The 15,469-nt window shown below is 42.9% G+C and overlaps 3 protein-coding genes across 3 annotated transcripts; 1 reads left to right on the forward strand and 2 right to left on the reverse strand.

Moving 5' to 3' along the window:
• Positions 1-52: 52 nt before the first annotated feature.
• Positions 53-8,324, reverse strand: tmprss9 (transmembrane serine protease 9). The gene is made up of 15 exons (XM_069151082.1): positions 8,177-8,324; positions 7,843-7,970; positions 7,693-7,760; positions 7,419-7,594; positions 7,221-7,265; positions 5,954-6,067; positions 5,597-5,762; positions 4,866-5,140; positions 4,596-4,738; positions 3,532-3,817; positions 3,298-3,411; positions 3,055-3,223; positions 2,694-2,959; positions 2,045-2,181; positions 53-1,398 (listed from the first exon to the last, which is right to left on the reverse strand). The coding sequence occupies exons 1-15, from the start codon at positions 8,322-8,324 to the stop codon at positions 1,237-1,239; spliced, it is 2,397 nt and encodes a 798-aa protein (XP_069007183.1). The 3' UTR covers positions 53-1,236.
• Positions 8,325-10,585: 2,261 nt separating this feature from the next.
• lsm7 (LSM7 homolog, U6 small nuclear RNA and mRNA degradation associated) lies at positions 10,586-12,964 on the reverse strand. The gene is made up of 4 exons (XM_069150537.1): positions 12,916-12,964; positions 12,541-12,631; positions 12,327-12,398; positions 10,586-11,078 (listed from the first exon to the last, which is right to left on the reverse strand). The coding sequence occupies exons 1-4, from the start codon at positions 12,919-12,921 to the stop codon at positions 10,936-10,938; spliced, it is 312 nt and encodes a 103-aa protein (XP_069006638.1). The 5' UTR covers positions 12,922-12,964; the 3' UTR covers positions 10,586-10,935.
• A 304-nt stretch (positions 12,965-13,268) lies between these two features.
• LOC138198843 (kelch-like protein 23) lies at positions 13,269-15,423 on the forward strand. Its single transcript, XM_069150538.1, has 3 exons — positions 13,269-14,275; positions 14,452-14,863; positions 14,995-15,423. The coding sequence occupies exons 1-3, from the start codon at positions 13,291-13,293 to the stop codon at positions 15,296-15,298; spliced, it is 1,701 nt and encodes a 566-aa protein (XP_069006639.1). The 5' UTR covers positions 13,269-13,290; the 3' UTR covers positions 15,299-15,423.
• The last annotated feature ends 46 nt before the right edge of the window (positions 15,424-15,469 follow it).

Here is a 15,469-nt window from a genome sequence, read left to right on the forward strand (position 1 = left end):
ACACCAGTTACCTTTATCAAGTTCAAGTCAGATGGTGAATTCCTCTAAAAGCTGATTCCATTATCACCTTTTCATTCAGAAATATATTTTCCCCAGAAACCCAACTTTCAGTAACGAATATTACATCACATCTATGTCTTATTCTCAAAGAATAGATACAAAAAAAGACCACAAAATGTACCCATAAATGAACCACTAATGAGGTGCGATCAGAGAGCTCTGAGACTTCCTGTTGCACACAAACAGAGCACAGTGACTTGATTGAGCAGGGAGAGGCTTTAACCTTCATAAGTATTCCAAGTAAAAAAAATTTAACAACAACTGTGTTATACATGTTTTGAAGTGTAAAATTTGGTGTCAAACTTGGGAGATTGGTAACAGAGATCCTTGACATGCTTCTACAGCAATAAAGTAAGGATCCAGGTGGGGTGTTCTGGTTCGCATTTACATTTCAAGAGGGGCAGAACACCACTATCGAAGGTCGAAGAAGGTGAGTCAGGTCAGTAGCGCAACCAAGAATTCGCTCCCCAGATCAGACTGTCGGAGGGAAAACATTCGGTGCAGACGATCTGAACTGTGGCACGATGGCACTTGGGTTCGCCAACAAGCGCCCTCCCAGAACAACACAATTGTAGCTCTCCACCTCCAAACTCGCTGGCTTTGACTCCTTGAGACTTCTTTATGTTCCCCAAAAATTTAACAAAAGATTTGATGGGTGCTCTCTGTTCAAGTTTCAGGTCCATTGTAAAATGGCAAATGCGCCACACCAGTAGTCACAAAGATGCTCAATTTGCATTACTGTGCTGCACTCTATTCATGCGCAACATCCGTCTCTGAACCTTTTGATTACGCCTTGTACATCCTGAACCCCACACAATGAAAAAAAAAAATACACAACACCATGTACAGTATGTTTAACAGTCGGGAAAATAAATAACTGTAATAAATACTTTGAATCATGCGTGTGTTAGCAGAATGTCCATGAGCCATAGTTCAGGATTATTTCTTCAGTACACGTTGAAAGACGATGGTCCCTGTTCAGATGATTGCACAGTATTACAAACAGCACCCATGACCGGTAGGTCACACAGGTGAATACTGTGTACACTGAGTGTGTGTGTTGCTTATAGCATGATGACTTTAGTCCTTGTACAGTACAGATTTTTTTTGGAGAAGATGCAACTTTAAAGTCCAGTGTCCACATGGGTTTTTCTCAGATTTTTTTTGTATCCCTCTTCAGAAAGGTAGGTATGAAGATAACCATTTCCTGATGGACGTCACGCGAGTGTAAACCCCAGGAAAACCGATCCGTCCACATCCATGTCCCCAGCTGGTCACTCCAGCAATAAACCACTGGCCGGAGGGCTGACGGCAGGTCAGCGGCCCTCCAGAGTCTCCCTGGATGATTGCAAAGGGAGAGAGAGGGATCATCAGTGCAGTTATTATATTCTAAATTAAAATGAATGATTTTATGCCTCCGGCAAATAAAGGAAAGTCAAATAATTGATTAAAATGGGGAAGTGGAAGCAGGAGAGTAAGAAAGACAGCAGGTACAAAGAGAATGTCACTTGGATCGCTGCTGAGATGCCGGGTGCTTTGACCGAGACAGGAATGCATGTGGGTTTCCTTACATAAGAAGATTACAGAGAGGGAGATGGGGGGGGGGAGGGACTTTCCATCAGTTAAGCTTTCTTAGAAGAAGTGCAGCAATTTACAACACATTCTTTTTGTTAATATCTGATCAGTGTTTTCAGACCTTAATTTATTCATATGTTTGCTTTTTCCAAAGACAAGCTCTGCCAGTCTCAGAAACCTTTAAAGAGTAAAGCGCAAGATTTACTTTGCTCTGACCTGGTTAACCATCCACTGTAAAAAGATTTATCAGAGCCGTGGCCCTATTTCCCAGAGCCTCTGAGCACTATAGTGTAATCTTGGTCCACAATCTTACTGCTCAGAAGCTGCCAAGACTGTACCACCTAGATGTCCGGCCCATTTCCAGGCTGGGAGAAAAGGCATTTGTGTCACACGGTGTGCTGTCTCTCACCAAACAGGTGTCTCTGCCTCCCTCCATGAATCCGGCACACATCATGTTGGGAGTGAGCACGTTTCCATAGGACTGCTGGCAGTCTGCCTGATCGATGATGTTCACTGCAGCTTTCTGCAGCAGGTTGGTCAGTGAACCTGTAAAAATACATGATTACATTGGTGTCTTATGCATTTTCACTAGTTTGATTACAACACTTTTAAATATTATTTTCTGCTCCTGTGAGCACGACTAAACCCTCCATTGTTCTGACGTAGCAGCTGTAGGTTCAGTGGTAAATAAGTCAGAAGCTCAGCAGATAAAAACTATCCGCCTCACTACAATTGAAAAATAATGCATGTTTGGAAATTGCGAATTCAGGCCCACACAGAGCATGAATAATGGAGCTGTAATGGCTTTTCTTGGTTCAACAATACTTGTGACCTTTAAGTATAAAGGACTCGTTGTGGTCAGGTCTGTATCATAATAATGTGGCATCTTTTACTCTTCTGAAGTTTTCCTGCTTTTATTTCTCATGCAAGACAATGTGCATGATTTCTATTTTTTGTGCCCTAAAAAATTCCATGTGGCGGATGGTTCTGTTTTTTTCATTAATTTCTTCTGGAAAAATGGACGTGGAGTCAGTGTGAGTCTACAGTTTGTGCCTTACCTCCTTCCCTCATGGATCCCCAGCCTGTGATGTAGCACTCTGCGTTCTTCAGGAAGCGGTGCACAGGTGAGGGCAGACAGACGGACTGGATGGTGTAAGACACCGGTGCTGGGACCGCCAGTTCCAACAAAGCCACATCGTGGTCCATGTTGGTGCCATTGAAAGCCGGGTGGATGACCACCCTCTGGATGGGAATGACCAGGGCTCCTACCCCAGATCGCAGCACGGATCCCAGGCTGACAGCCCAGTTAGTGGGACCAGGGTCACTATGATGTAAGTAATGAATGTAGGCTGTCATAACAGGGTCAGTGCCTTAGGAATCTAAGTGTCATAGATTTTTTTATGTAAACGTATATTGTACCTTTTGAAGCAGTGTGCTGCAGTCAGTAACCACTTATTGTGAATGAGTGTGGCGCCACAACGGTGAAGTCTCTGGTACTGCAGACTACCAATCCAAGGCCACTCCCCCCTTCGAGCTGTTATTCCACCCACAATTCTTTGGGAGCCCAGTGTTGGACGCACACCGCAGTCTGAAACAACAACACAACTCAGAAGCATGTCCTTTAAAGCCAGCCTGAACTGTCCTTCGTGCATGTTAACTTACCACAGTTTCTTTCGTCCGCCTTATTGGGGCAGTCAGGGACTCCGTCACACTCCGGGTTGACCTTGCTGATGCAGGAAGTGGAGCTACACTGGAAGTTTCCACTGCAGTTTAAGACTGGGAGACAAGATGAATGGATCAATAAACACATTAGTGATTTATAAAATTTTTAAAAAAAAGTATTCTATTGGTCTTGGTAACTCATGAATGAGCTCATAAAACTAAGAATGACATTACCAGGTAGTGCTAGGGCAGATGACACCTCCGTGGCCACGGTCCTGGGTACATGCACATTATTAAAGGTGCCTTCAGTCACAGGAACCAACACAGTGGGAGCATACTGGGCGTAATCGGGGACCAAGCTGGGATCTGTGTGGCTCAGGATCCAGTTGCGGAGCCTGGTGACGCGAGAATAAACTCCAGGCCTGTTGATCTGGGCACAGCCCACACCCCAGCTCACCACCCCAGCCAGGAAGAACCTCCCCGGGGCCCCCTCACACACCAGAGGCCCTCCAGAGTCGCCCTGTACAAGACACATGATTGTCTGACCCAGGTGCTAATTAATCCTATGGGAAGTATAATTTTGGTGACATTCAGTATAGTGTCAGGAATCATGATTTTCAGTGAACTTTGAACCTCAGTGACCTGGTGACAAGTGGGGGGTTAAAGTCTACATATACCTGTAAGTGCATGTTATCTTTACTAGACAACTAACACTAGAGAGAAAGAGAATGACATGCAGCAATGGTCCCTGGCCAAATTTGAACTGTGGCTGCTGTGATTCATGGTTGGCATCTTAACTTCTAGGATAATAGGGTGCTTTTCCTGTCTGTCTATTTTATAAGCAGCCTACCAAAATATTACCAGCTTTGTAGTTTTTAGCAAAGAAAAAGGATAAATAATTTTCAGAATGTGATATATTACCTACAGTTTGGATTGTTTTTGCCACATTAAAGCATTTTGAGGTGAATATGAATCATGTTGGACTGAGTCTTTACTGGGGACTAATGCCACGTTTTCTCCCTCCATTATGAACAGCACACAGCATGTTATGCTGAGACAAAAATGTAAGTTGGCCTACAGGCCTCTATTTTTAGGGTGGGAACAATGTTACTATACAGTTTTAGCTCCTCTGATAGTTTCAAGTTAAAAACAAAAAAAAAAGGCCAGTTCATCAATGTATGTGTATAAACTTTGCCCCGAGACAAGACAGTGTTGTGAGAAAATGAAAGACGATAGCTCGTCCTATTGAACCCAGCTGATGTGAGCTGTTTTCGTGGAGCTGAAGAGACGGCACTGACCTGACACGAGTCCACCTTGCCCTGCAGGAATCCAGCACACATCATGTTGTGAGTCACAGCACCTCTGTACACAGACGACTTGTTGCACACCCTTGAGTCAATGATTTTCACCACAGCTTTCTGCAGCGTGGGTGGCACCTCATCTGAGGACAAAATAATCAGTCATTACTCCCAGGATGATAATGCATTCTAGGTGACTAATGTCTGTCAGTCTTTTCACTCTATAATATCATCTGTTGTGTCGAGGCGAACACATGCATGCAGACTCACTATTATACTGGTGTTCTGCGCCCCACCCTGACACCATGCAGCTCTGACCCGGCGCAAACACGTGCGACGGGGAGGGCAGGCAGACCGGCTGGATGTAGGAGCTGAAGGTGAGAGGGGTCTCCAGCTCCAGCACAGTCACATCATTGTCAGTGGTCATGGGGTTGTAGTCTGAAGATACAACTAGCGACTTGATGTTAAACGTTTTGGACTCGGACTCCTCACCGCTCACCAGTCTGGCCCCAACCAGGGCTGTCCACTCTCTAGGGTCGTCATCTCTAAAACCAGAAACGACGGAGAACACAAGTCATGATGTATGCTTATGAAATCACACATGATGATGAATTATATCTTTGTTTTATAATGCTTGTAATTCACCGAATGGCACAATTCACTGTCTAATGAAATCACCCATAAATTTCTTAATTTCCCAAAGAAAATTATTTTAGAAAAATTATCACTACAACAGGGAGAGCTATTTCACTATATTTATGAGTAACAAATCTTTAACAACTCAGAAATTATTAAAAAAAAAAAAATCTAACAATACCAACAAGCAAAAAAAAAAAAAGTAGAGAAAGACAGAAAAGTAGTGTGCATATCATGTTCCTTCTAAATGCTGAAAGTTTGCAACATCAAGCAAAAACACCATTACGAACTATTTTATTTAAATAGAAAGATGGCATTAAAAAAATAAAGACAGTGAAGAAACAGAAATGACAACTTCTGCCCACCTCTCAAAGCAGTGTGCTGCACTGACCAGCCAGCGTTTGTTGATGATGGAGGCTCCACATGTGTGCCGTCCGTGGAACCTCAGACTGACCTGCCATGGCAGCTCTCCCTGACGAGCATCCTCACCACCCACCACCCGACTCCCCATGGCAGGACGTGTACCGCAGGCTGAGTGGGATCATGTGGTTTAGGTGGAGAGAAAGACTGAATAAATGTGAGCGGTCATTTCATATTTACAAAATTACCTCTTTATTCCTGTATAGCAGTTTGAGGTAACCCTGTTGTGATCATTATCAACTGAGGAACGGAAATACAATAATAAAGCTACAGTATCGTATGTAGTTTGGCGATTCATTCACCACAGCGAGCTTCATCAGATCCATCTGCACAGTCAGGGATGAAGTCACACTCTGGATTTAATTTGGTGACACATTCTCCATTGTCACAGGCGAAAGCACTGTCAGGACACCTGGCTGGAGAGCCCAGAGGAGAGAACATTAGTGAGATGAGAGGTAGAGAAGAAGGTACAATATGTATCAGAGAAATAAATATAGAATTACAACAATACTTTTAAAGGAAGACACTCAAGATCTGTATCATACAATATGTAATGTTGACAGTTGTCGAAAGAGAACAAAGTACATTCTTTATTTGGTAATTTTTCAGATGAAGAGAGGGACTAAATGTTCCCTAATGGCCCTAAATAAAAAAATTTTTTAAATAATTTGGATTAACAGAAAAATGAACTGTTACAAAACTCAAAAAGGCTGGGTTTTTTTTTTTTTATAGCTCATTATAATAGTTGGAAATGGGTTAAACAGGAAAATGATAATACTGTGTTTAGGTGGGAGATAGGTGTTCAATTTGATTCATGGAAGAGGGATGTGAAAGACATAAAATTACACTTATTTACATAGTTGGGGGCATTATGTTTTCGGGTTGTTTGTCCGTCTTTCTTATTCTCGTGAATGTGATATGTCAAGAGCACCTTGAGGTAATTTCTTCAAATTTGGCACAAATGTTCACTTGGACTGAGAGATGGACAATGTCACTAAGACCTCACGACCATCCCGTGATTGTCAACTCCATGCCTCAAAAACGCCTTTAAATGTGCCACAAATGTTTACTTGGACTGAAGGACGAACTGATTACATTTTAGTGGGCAAAGGTCTCAGTTATCTCATGTTCATTCCATTACTGTGAATATGATGCCATGACTCAGGAACAGAGGAGAAGATTGGGACCACATTCCGTCTTTAGTTAGATACTGAATTGGTGACACTACTTTTGGGTGTCCACCTTGAAACTGTGGTGACTGTACAGATCTTCTGTGCTATAGGGTCGAGGATGTGTGTCAAACAACCCCGTTTTAGAATTTATGGCGTCATCGCAACATCTATATTAGAAGCCTTGTCTGTTGTCATGGCTACAACTTTACATAATATCGGAATTCGTTTATTTGGCCGAGCATGCGAACACATAAGGATTCTTGCAAAGTCTTCATGACATTCAGTACATAATGTGAGTCTGGACAAACATGGATGTGGGCTGCAACTTGACTAGTTGGTGGAGCATACTACCATGAGGCAGTAATTCTATTTTTTTACTTAATGTGGGTTAACTTACCGAATGTCTCATCTCCGATGTTATAAAATGACTTCCCACTGGCTCCTAGTAAGGACAAGAAAAACATTAGTCCTGTAAGGACTGTGGAAGTTCAGAGACAATGCATTGCACAGCTGTGGCCTATTTCTTACACTCCAACAATACACATCCATTTGTAGAGTCACAGACACTGAACTGATGACAGTATAGCTTTACTACCCAGTAAGACGATAGTGCTGATCTGTCCAAACTCTGGCACCTCTAGTGGTTTCCCGTGCATTGCTGAGCTGAGGCCTGCTCTCAGCAAGTCCTGAACAAAGTTGTCTGAATACTGCTGGATCTTGGACACCCTGAAGACCAGTCTGAACGTTACCATCACATCCTCATTAATGTTACTGGGAAGACAGGACAAACACACAATGTTGTTGGTTTCATCCTCAAGATGCTTTTTTTGGGGGTTCAAGAAAATGACTTCAGTTCAGCTTCTACTTACCCATAGGCAACAATACTGCAGTCAACGAAGTGATGTGATATAGAAGAGGCAGTGAAGATGTTTTTAATCTGAAAGACCAGGATAATTGACATTTCAACACTTTTTAAAAAGAAACATTGTGCTCTCAACATGTTGCAAATCAGCACTGACCTTGGATTTTAAAACTGAGGACAGTACTATGGAGAAACCAGAGTTCTCATCCTGCAGGACAACATCATACTTCAGACCTCTCAGCTCCACTGTCTCCATGAAATAATGCTGCTCCTGCACCAGGTACGCTGGAAGGGAAAGATGAGAAATGGTTATCTGTTATTACTGTAAATAAAGTCCACATTTCCAAAAGCTTTACTTACGATGTAAAGTCCAGTTTTAAACTGGACACTGCATAGTAAATAATTCACGAAATGTTACATCTAATGTTTAATAAAAAATTATAACACAAGTGTCTTTGTGGCGAATGTGACATTACTTTACGTGGACTCACCTATAACCAGACCTACAAAGATGCCGATGACGAGGAAGAAGAGGAGGAAGGCTATGAGGGTGCTCCTGTAGCAGGCAGGGTTGGATGGGGTAGGGGATGCTCCTGAAGAAGACCAGGGCCCTCCTCCTCCATCTTTCTTCACCTCCATGTTGGATTCACAGCATCAACCTCACAACTCACACTCGACTTTCTCCAGTATCATAATGCCTGATAGACAAAATGATCCCGGCCTGGTTGACATAAAACAATAACTCCTCTGTGAGTCACTGTGTTCAGTATGCCATGAAGTCCTAGGGGCCTCTCTCTAATAACAATGATTAGATAGATAGATAGTTAGTTAAACCTTATAGAATCAATTTTGCTGGACAATATGATCAAACAATCTATGCACTATGTTTTTCATGTGTACGGTATAGCTTACAAGCAGTAGATCACAAACTGTGCAATACGTTACAAAAAAGTCTAAAAAAGAAAAGCATTTAGTAAAATTTGTAGCCACTATTATAAACAGTAGTAGTTTAATATCCATACACAAATGCTGAAGAAGACAGAACAAGGGGTGAGTTATTGATATGACAATATTAAAACAAAGGCCTGTATAAGAATGAGCACACAGACTCGTGTGAACACAGGGATAAGATGAACTCGTAAAAACTACATACAAACTAAGCGACATTTCCGTTTAGGAGAGCTGGCTGAGATTGAGGTGCACTGCAGCTCTACGGCTGTGCGTAAAAGAGAACAAGGAGGCCATGTTAGTTGGCAATCATAAATCAGATGCGGTAAAAGGTCAAAGTAAAAACAAGTCAACTTTCCTCAACTATTACAGATAACTGGGCGCCGCAGAAAACCACTGAATGCGTAAATTACGCGCGGTGACTCCAGATGCATCCCACTGAGGAGTGTCAAACAATGCAGGCTTTATGTTCTGAAGTAGACTCACTTACCTCATTCTTCTCTCATGGCTCCCAACACGGACATTCACAATATCCTGCAGTTCGTGGGGTTGCACAGGAGTAGATGATGGAAATCGAAGCGACAGGACAGAGAGGTCTGCTATTTGTTCCACCTGCCGAGGGGCGTGCCGTGTCCCGTCCCACAGGTAACTCACCTTTCTGTTTACTCAAAGAAATCAACTCGGCTTCAGTAATCCTACGCCAAGCCTCCTTCCATCCGTCTTGATCCTTTTGGTTACACACCGATGTGCACAGGCATTTCTCCTGTCACCTTAGTGCCTCCATAGTCCCCAGGTAAACAATAAACACCCGCTACTCCTTCATTACAGAAGGTTTGAGCAGAATAATAATGATGAAACGGTGTTCATTGGAGCTCGGTGCGCCCTCTGGGTGCTGCCCGTCTGTGCTCCATTGACACAGTGATTGAGCAGCAGAGGAGGGGCGAAGCCTCCTGGAATTCTGCCTCTGTTCCTGGCCGCGAGTCCCGGCTTCACAACACCTGGCAAACCATTAGGGTCCTTTCACCAGGATTACAGCCTCTCCAACCAGATCAGGTGCCTTCCTGTGACTTTATTAACCTGCTGCACTTAGGCTCCCACAGAGAAAGTGACATTCGATAAAAGGTTTCACTCCCAGCTCTATAACATATTGTATACTCACAAATCTGAAATGGTTTAATGTAATTTGGAACCCGATTCAAGATGCAGTTTACAAGAAAACAAAAGTGTAATTAACCTGTACCTATTGTTTTAATCAGCCACTCATTTCTAAGAACCCAGGTCCAGCATAAACAAAAATATTTACATACATTTGTCTGATGCAATATCCAAACACACGCCCTTGCCATCTCCCAAAGGAACAACCCAAACAAAGGTAAATAAGTTTACTTACATTATTCCCCCACCCTGCTTAAAGCACTTCTGACTCAAAGCAGTTAATGCCACAAATGTGTCTTTGTTAGTGTGCAGACAGGCTTGAATGGCTTATCTTCTCGCTCACACACACACACTCCCTTTATCCCTTTAAACACTTTCAAAGATCACAATCAAATTCTTCTGTTACTGCATGAAAAAGAGGAAAAAGTGGTCGCAACCAGCTAAGCCATTGTTATTAAGATGAATAGAATTTATGGAATTAACCAGGATATTAACTGTACTTATCCATGGATTTTCTTTTTAATTTTATCCTTTATTTATCCAAGAAATTCTCACTCTTGTCTTAAAGGCAAAGTTAGACAGCAGTGATGCTGAGCTGCAGAGTGCACAGTATGTCACACTCACAAGAAAAAAAATACAAGAGGACAGACAAGTTGGCTGCCGAGCCGTGCAGAAATTAAACTGGTGTAACTTTCATGGCTTTCTGAATCTGATCAGTCGTTTTCTATTTTTGCCATCAATAGTTCTGTATCCACAGATCCTCAGTTTAAAAACAAAAGACAAACAAAACTAAAACAAAGCATCCACTCCTTTTTTCATTTTATTTTCTTATCAAAACAACAAAAAAATAGTAAAAAGTGTACTAATTCTAGATACAAAGAAAACTGTACTGTCAACACGTCACAAAACTCGTGGCCCTTTTCAACACAAATCTTTGCAAATATGCACATTAGACAGGAAAAAAAAGAGTCAAGTGCTTTCAAATGTCTTTTTGCTGATTAACTTACGAGTCTTTACAGAAGAGCACTGTTTTCTTGTTTGAATTCTTACTGTTATAGTTAAAATGAAATAAAATGACAAAAAAAAAAAAAAAAAAAAAATCTTTTAATTGTGTGCGCGTGTAACGTAGCAGGCAACAGCCATGGTGTTAGCCGTCCTGCTGCTGTATGAACGGGTTCGGTATGGCCTCCATGCCATCCTGAGGACAAATTAGCACGACGGAGGTTCCTCTGCAGACCACCAGCCCCAGCTGCCTGGTGTCTTCTGTCAGCTTTAGCTGGTCATCTGGATCTGAATACACAAGAGTTACAGAAGCACAAGAGTTTAGGTTTAAAGTATCACATTACTGAAACCAGTACGTTCTTATTAAACTTCACTGAGATTAGACTGATAGCAGTGGAAAGTAAAAGGTGCATTTTGAATTCTTTTATTTTTAACCAAATAACATCAAAGAACAGCACAAACTTCTCCGAGTGTACCGCACATACTGCGTTTCAAAACTTAATTCACAATTTTAGAGGTTTTGCGAGACATAAAGCCAAAGACTCAGATGAAGAAGTAGGAATTTTAAGCAGAGTTTAAAAAAAAAAAAAAAAAAAAAAGGTTTGTTCACAGCGTTATCTCTGTTGTAATGCAAGTGCACTGTTCAGTTCCAGGTGGTAGTGAGTCAGACAAACTAGTATTTAGTGGGTTGGTCTTTTAGTTTGACTTTGCATTTCCCTCATTTTCATCACGGTGAAATATTAAGTTTGTGCAGGTTGGATAAATTCCTGCCTGTCAGGACACTGAAGCTGAGTCCACATTGTTAACAACGGGGTTAACTTTCAGCCCTGGCTGTGTTTTGTGCCGTTAAAAGAGACAGAAGTTCATTACTGAATATTTAATTCCAAATGAGCTCATGTGCACTCCTCATTTTAGACAGAAGGATTAAACTCCCGGAGTTACGATGAGGTTTATAATGTTATATCCTGATATCTGATTACAAAAGTTACATTACTGTGATGTGAGCACGTTATCCAACACCGGTCACTCACCAAAACACCGGACCAGTTCACCACTACTTTTCCTCAAACCATAAATTAAGTTTACACTGATGATCGTTATGGTCTCATTGCAGTCTTCAACGCTGGTTCTGTTACTGTCGGAGTTTTAGTTTGTGCTGAAGTCCGTTTCCCCTGAAATTGCGCTGCCCTCAGCAGTTTGAAAAAGGGCATAATGAACGACAGGCTATGTTTTGGTATTGCGGGGATGAGCAGTACTGATAAATGAAGGTTGAAGGTTCAGGGAAACACTAGTTGGTGCAGTCTTGTCCTGTGTATGAATCCGTGTTCACCACCACACAGATTATGTCGATTTGTTGAATAACTCGCCCACTAAAGATGAGAATAATTTGTAGTGTTTGGCCTTGTCATTTTCCACAACAATGCCTTTATTTTGTTTGTTTTGTTTTTGTTTGTTACAACCATCCCCACGTTTCATTTGCTCTCTTGTACATCTGATACCAAACAGGACCCTGTGGAGGAGTTGGTTTCCACTTACCGCGCATGTACTCGATGGTCCCGTCCAGCACCAGGTTCAACAGAGGGTCGAACCCTTTGAGGACGCCGCTGGCTGAAGGGGGGAACACGTTGTGTAAAGTTTACATGAGTTGGGCTCAATTCAAACACTTGGAGGGCAACGAAGCCCAAACAGCTGCTGCTGCTGCGGTGTGAACGGGTCAGCCTCCGCTTCTCCCCAGGCCGACAACACCTACCTTCTCGTCCTCCTTGAAACTTCACACGAATCGGCTTGTCGATGTACTTGGACAAGTCGAAGATACTCTCCTTTTTCTTCTTTTCTTTATCCTGCAAAGGCACGTTGTTGTTGTTGTTGTTGTTTTTTTGTTTTTAAAGTCACGTGCACGCTAACCACACACACACACACACACTAACTTAGCTTGAGTTAGCTTAGCTCGGCTAGTCAAGTTAGCAAATGTAAGAAAGACGCCAGACACAACTTTCGAACAGCTGTTCAACATCTCGGTTCATGTTCGGAATACACGGTCGCAGCTAACGACATACCCGATGATGTTAATACACACAAAGGTTAACAAGATGTTTGAATGAAAACGAAAACAGTCCGAACTCACCGCCATGTTAGCTCTGTGACACGGAAGTTAAACTTTAACCTCGGAAATGTTCCACCAATCAAATTGTCGAGCGTCAGTAGTGACGTCATTAGTTTTTTTTTTTTTTTTTATCAGTTTATTGCCTCTAATGATATTCTATTGATAATCTATTGATTTTTAGTTGAAAAATGAAACAGTTAGAGATAAGTTTTAGGCCCCTGACATCCTGGTGTTATAATTATCACCTGTTTTTCAAGCTGACCTCCTTTTCCATGTGTTTCACCAGCAGTCAGTGGGGGAAAGTCTATTAATACCACCAGTTGGTGTGTTGTAAACCAGACGGAGGACGAGGCACTATGCAGAAGGTAGTTGGTTAGTGTGTTTCTTTATTGTGACATGGCCTGCAGAGCTGACACTGAGCTGAATCCTCAGAGCTTCAGACTGACACTTCCCTCTGAAGAAATAAATGAAGCGGAGGAGGATGGATCTGCTTTACATGAGAGAGACTCGGAGCCTGATATAATCCCTGATGCTGTTTTACAAGTAGAAGGAGAACGATTTTATGTCAATCGTGAACATCTGGCCCTCCAGAGCCCGTACTTCAGGGCTCTGTTCTTCGGCTGCGGCATGGAGAGCAACAAAAGGCAGGTAGAGATCAAATGTGTGCGTCTGAAACATTTCAAGGTCTTGATGGAATACAGCAGGACATGCTGCCTGGCTTTGGACAGAGAAAATGTTCTGGGGATCCTTGAGACTGCAGACTTTTTACAACTGGACCAAGCCAGACTGTTGTGCTGCAAGTTCCTGGAACGTGAGCTGCACCTCAGTAACTGTCTGGGAATGATGGCCTATGCCTGGCAGTTTGGCTGCACTCAGCTCTACACTGTAGCACGGCAGGTGGTGCTTTCACACTTCTCTGCTATCTCCACTCAAGAGGACTTTCTATCCCTCTCCAAGGAGACAATAGCAGCTCTACTTGCCAGTGATGACCTTGCCATCCATAAAGATGATCTGGCCATTGAAGCCACCTTACGCTGGGCGTCATTTGACCCGAAGCGAGAAGAACATTTTCTGGAGCTCATTGAGCTGGTGAGGCCTGAGTCTCTCTCTTTACCGTTTATCACTGATCTTTTGATCCGAATGAAAAGCTCTGACTTCAGTGCCAAGCTCATCAGCCAGCTGAATGAACATTTCCCGGCAACTTGGTCAATGGGCAGGTCAATGAGGAGGACCAGGGCCAGAGAGACCCTCTTCGTCCTGGGTGGGCCTCACGATCAGGAACAACAGGCTCTGTACCAGTTTTACCCGCAGAGTGGTCGATGGCAGAACTGTGCACCTCTGCAGAGGAAGAACCTCACACAGTACTCAGTAGCTGCAGTAGGTAATGTCTGGATGATGATACTGATGATGTTTGTGCTGATGAAAATGAGGATAGCAATTAACCGATGGACTGTTTAATCTGTCATCTGGTTTTATTCTTACATGAAAAGGAAAATATCATGTCATCAAACATACCAGACATCAAAATTGTCTTTTATCTATTTTCTCATTATTTAGGAGACAGTGTGGTTGTGACAGGCGGCTACTTCCGGGATGTGCTGTGGTTCAGTGTGGATTGGGTTAGGATATACGACTGTGGGAACCAGCGCTGGGTGGATGGACCGGCCCTGCAGAAGTCCAGACACAGCCACTGCTCCATAGGGCTGGATTCAGTGCTGTATGTCCTGGGTGGCAGCATGGACGAAGGCCTTGTGGCTGATGTAGAAAGGCTGGTGCTGGGGACAGAGAGTGGCTGGGAGGAAGTGAGTCCCATGGTCACGGCAGTGGAGAGGGCAGCCGCTGCTGCTCTGGGGTTGTGTATCTATGTGGCGTGCGGCCTGGATGAAAACGGAGAGGCATACGGTGGAATTCAGAGGTATCTGGTGAAGGAGGATCAGTGGGATGTGGTCTCCTATTCTCCATTTCCGCGGTGAGTAAAGAATGTGCCAATTCCTCCACTCATCTTTCTGAAAAAGTTAAATGTTTTCATTAGTATGCTGTTTCAAAATAAAGGATAAAAGATGACTTTTTAAAAAGTGAATTCTTTCTTTAAAACTACAGCTATGACCTGGTCGCCACGGAGCTCAACGGTGCCCTCTTCCTGTTTGGAGGCCAAGCCCTGCGCTTCGATGTGGAGACAGATGAGTGGACTGCAATAGAGGAGGACTGTCTGGACAGAAAGTTCTTCTGTGGCTGCACCACAGTCAGCGGACAGATATATCTGGTCAGTGAGAGGAAGAGTAACAAAGCATTCCCAAACATGGTGCTGCTGGACCGTTACATAGACACTTGCATTGAGGTGGATGATGCCATACCTTGTCCTGTGCCCCTCAGAGGATGTGTCACAGTGAGAATGGTCTTATGACAGCGTGTAGGGTCATATACATTAATGTCTCCTACAATACTATGTGTGGTTATGTTCATTAGAAATGTTATTCTTGCCTTAAACAGAGCATTTTATTTGTCTGAAATTAATAAAGAAAATGAAAAGCTGCTCCTTAAAAATGGATTCAAATTAAAACATATTCCATCCATT

Source organism: Embiotoca jacksoni, unplaced genomic scaffold, assembly GCF_022577435.1.
Source record: "Embiotoca jacksoni isolate LCO1_2020_lvr unplaced genomic scaffold, fEmbJac1.0.p SCAF_16, whole genome shotgun sequence".
Lineage (NCBI taxonomy): Eukaryota > Metazoa > Chordata > Actinopteri > Embiotocidae > Embiotoca > Embiotoca jacksoni.

What these genes read in the sequence shown, in the direction of transcription:
- tmprss9 (XM_069151082.1), bottom strand. Translation starts at nt 8,324, where the DNA reads ATGGAGGTGAAGAAAGATGGAGGAGGAGGGCCCTGGTCTTCTTCAGGA. An exon ending in GCAAGGTGGACTCGTGTCAG is followed by an intron (nt 3,818 to 4,595) that starts GTCAGTGCCGTC and finishes TGTCTTGTACAG; the next exon opens with GGCGACTCTGGAGGGCCTCT. An exon ending in GGGATCCATGAGGGAAGGAG is followed by an intron (nt 2,182 to 2,693) that starts GTAAGGCACAAA and finishes GTATTTTTACAG; the next exon opens with GTTCACTGACCAACCTGCTG.
- lsm7 (XM_069150537.1), bottom strand. An exon ending in GTTTCAAGGAGGACGAGAAG is followed by an intron (nt 12,399 to 12,540) that starts GTAGGTGTTGTC and finishes TCCCCCCTTCAG; the next exon opens with CCAGCGGCGTCCTCAAAGGG. An exon ending in GACCATCGAGTACATGCGCG is followed by an intron (nt 11,079 to 12,326) that starts GTAAGTGGAAAC and finishes TTGTGTATTCAG; the next exon opens with ATCCAGATGACCAGCTAAAG.
- LOC138198843 (XM_069150538.1), top strand. Translation starts at nt 13,291, where the DNA reads ATGGCCTGCAGAGCTGACACTGAGCTGAATCCTCAGAGCTTCAGACTG. An exon ending in GTACTCAGTAGCTGCAGTAG is followed by an intron (nt 14,276 to 14,451) that starts GTAATGTCTGGA and finishes CTCATTATTTAG; the next exon opens with GAGACAGTGTGGTTGTGACA. An exon ending in TCCTATTCTCCATTTCCGCG is followed by an intron (nt 14,864 to 14,994) that starts GTGAGTAAAGAA and finishes TTAAAACTACAG; the next exon opens with CTATGACCTGGTCGCCACGG.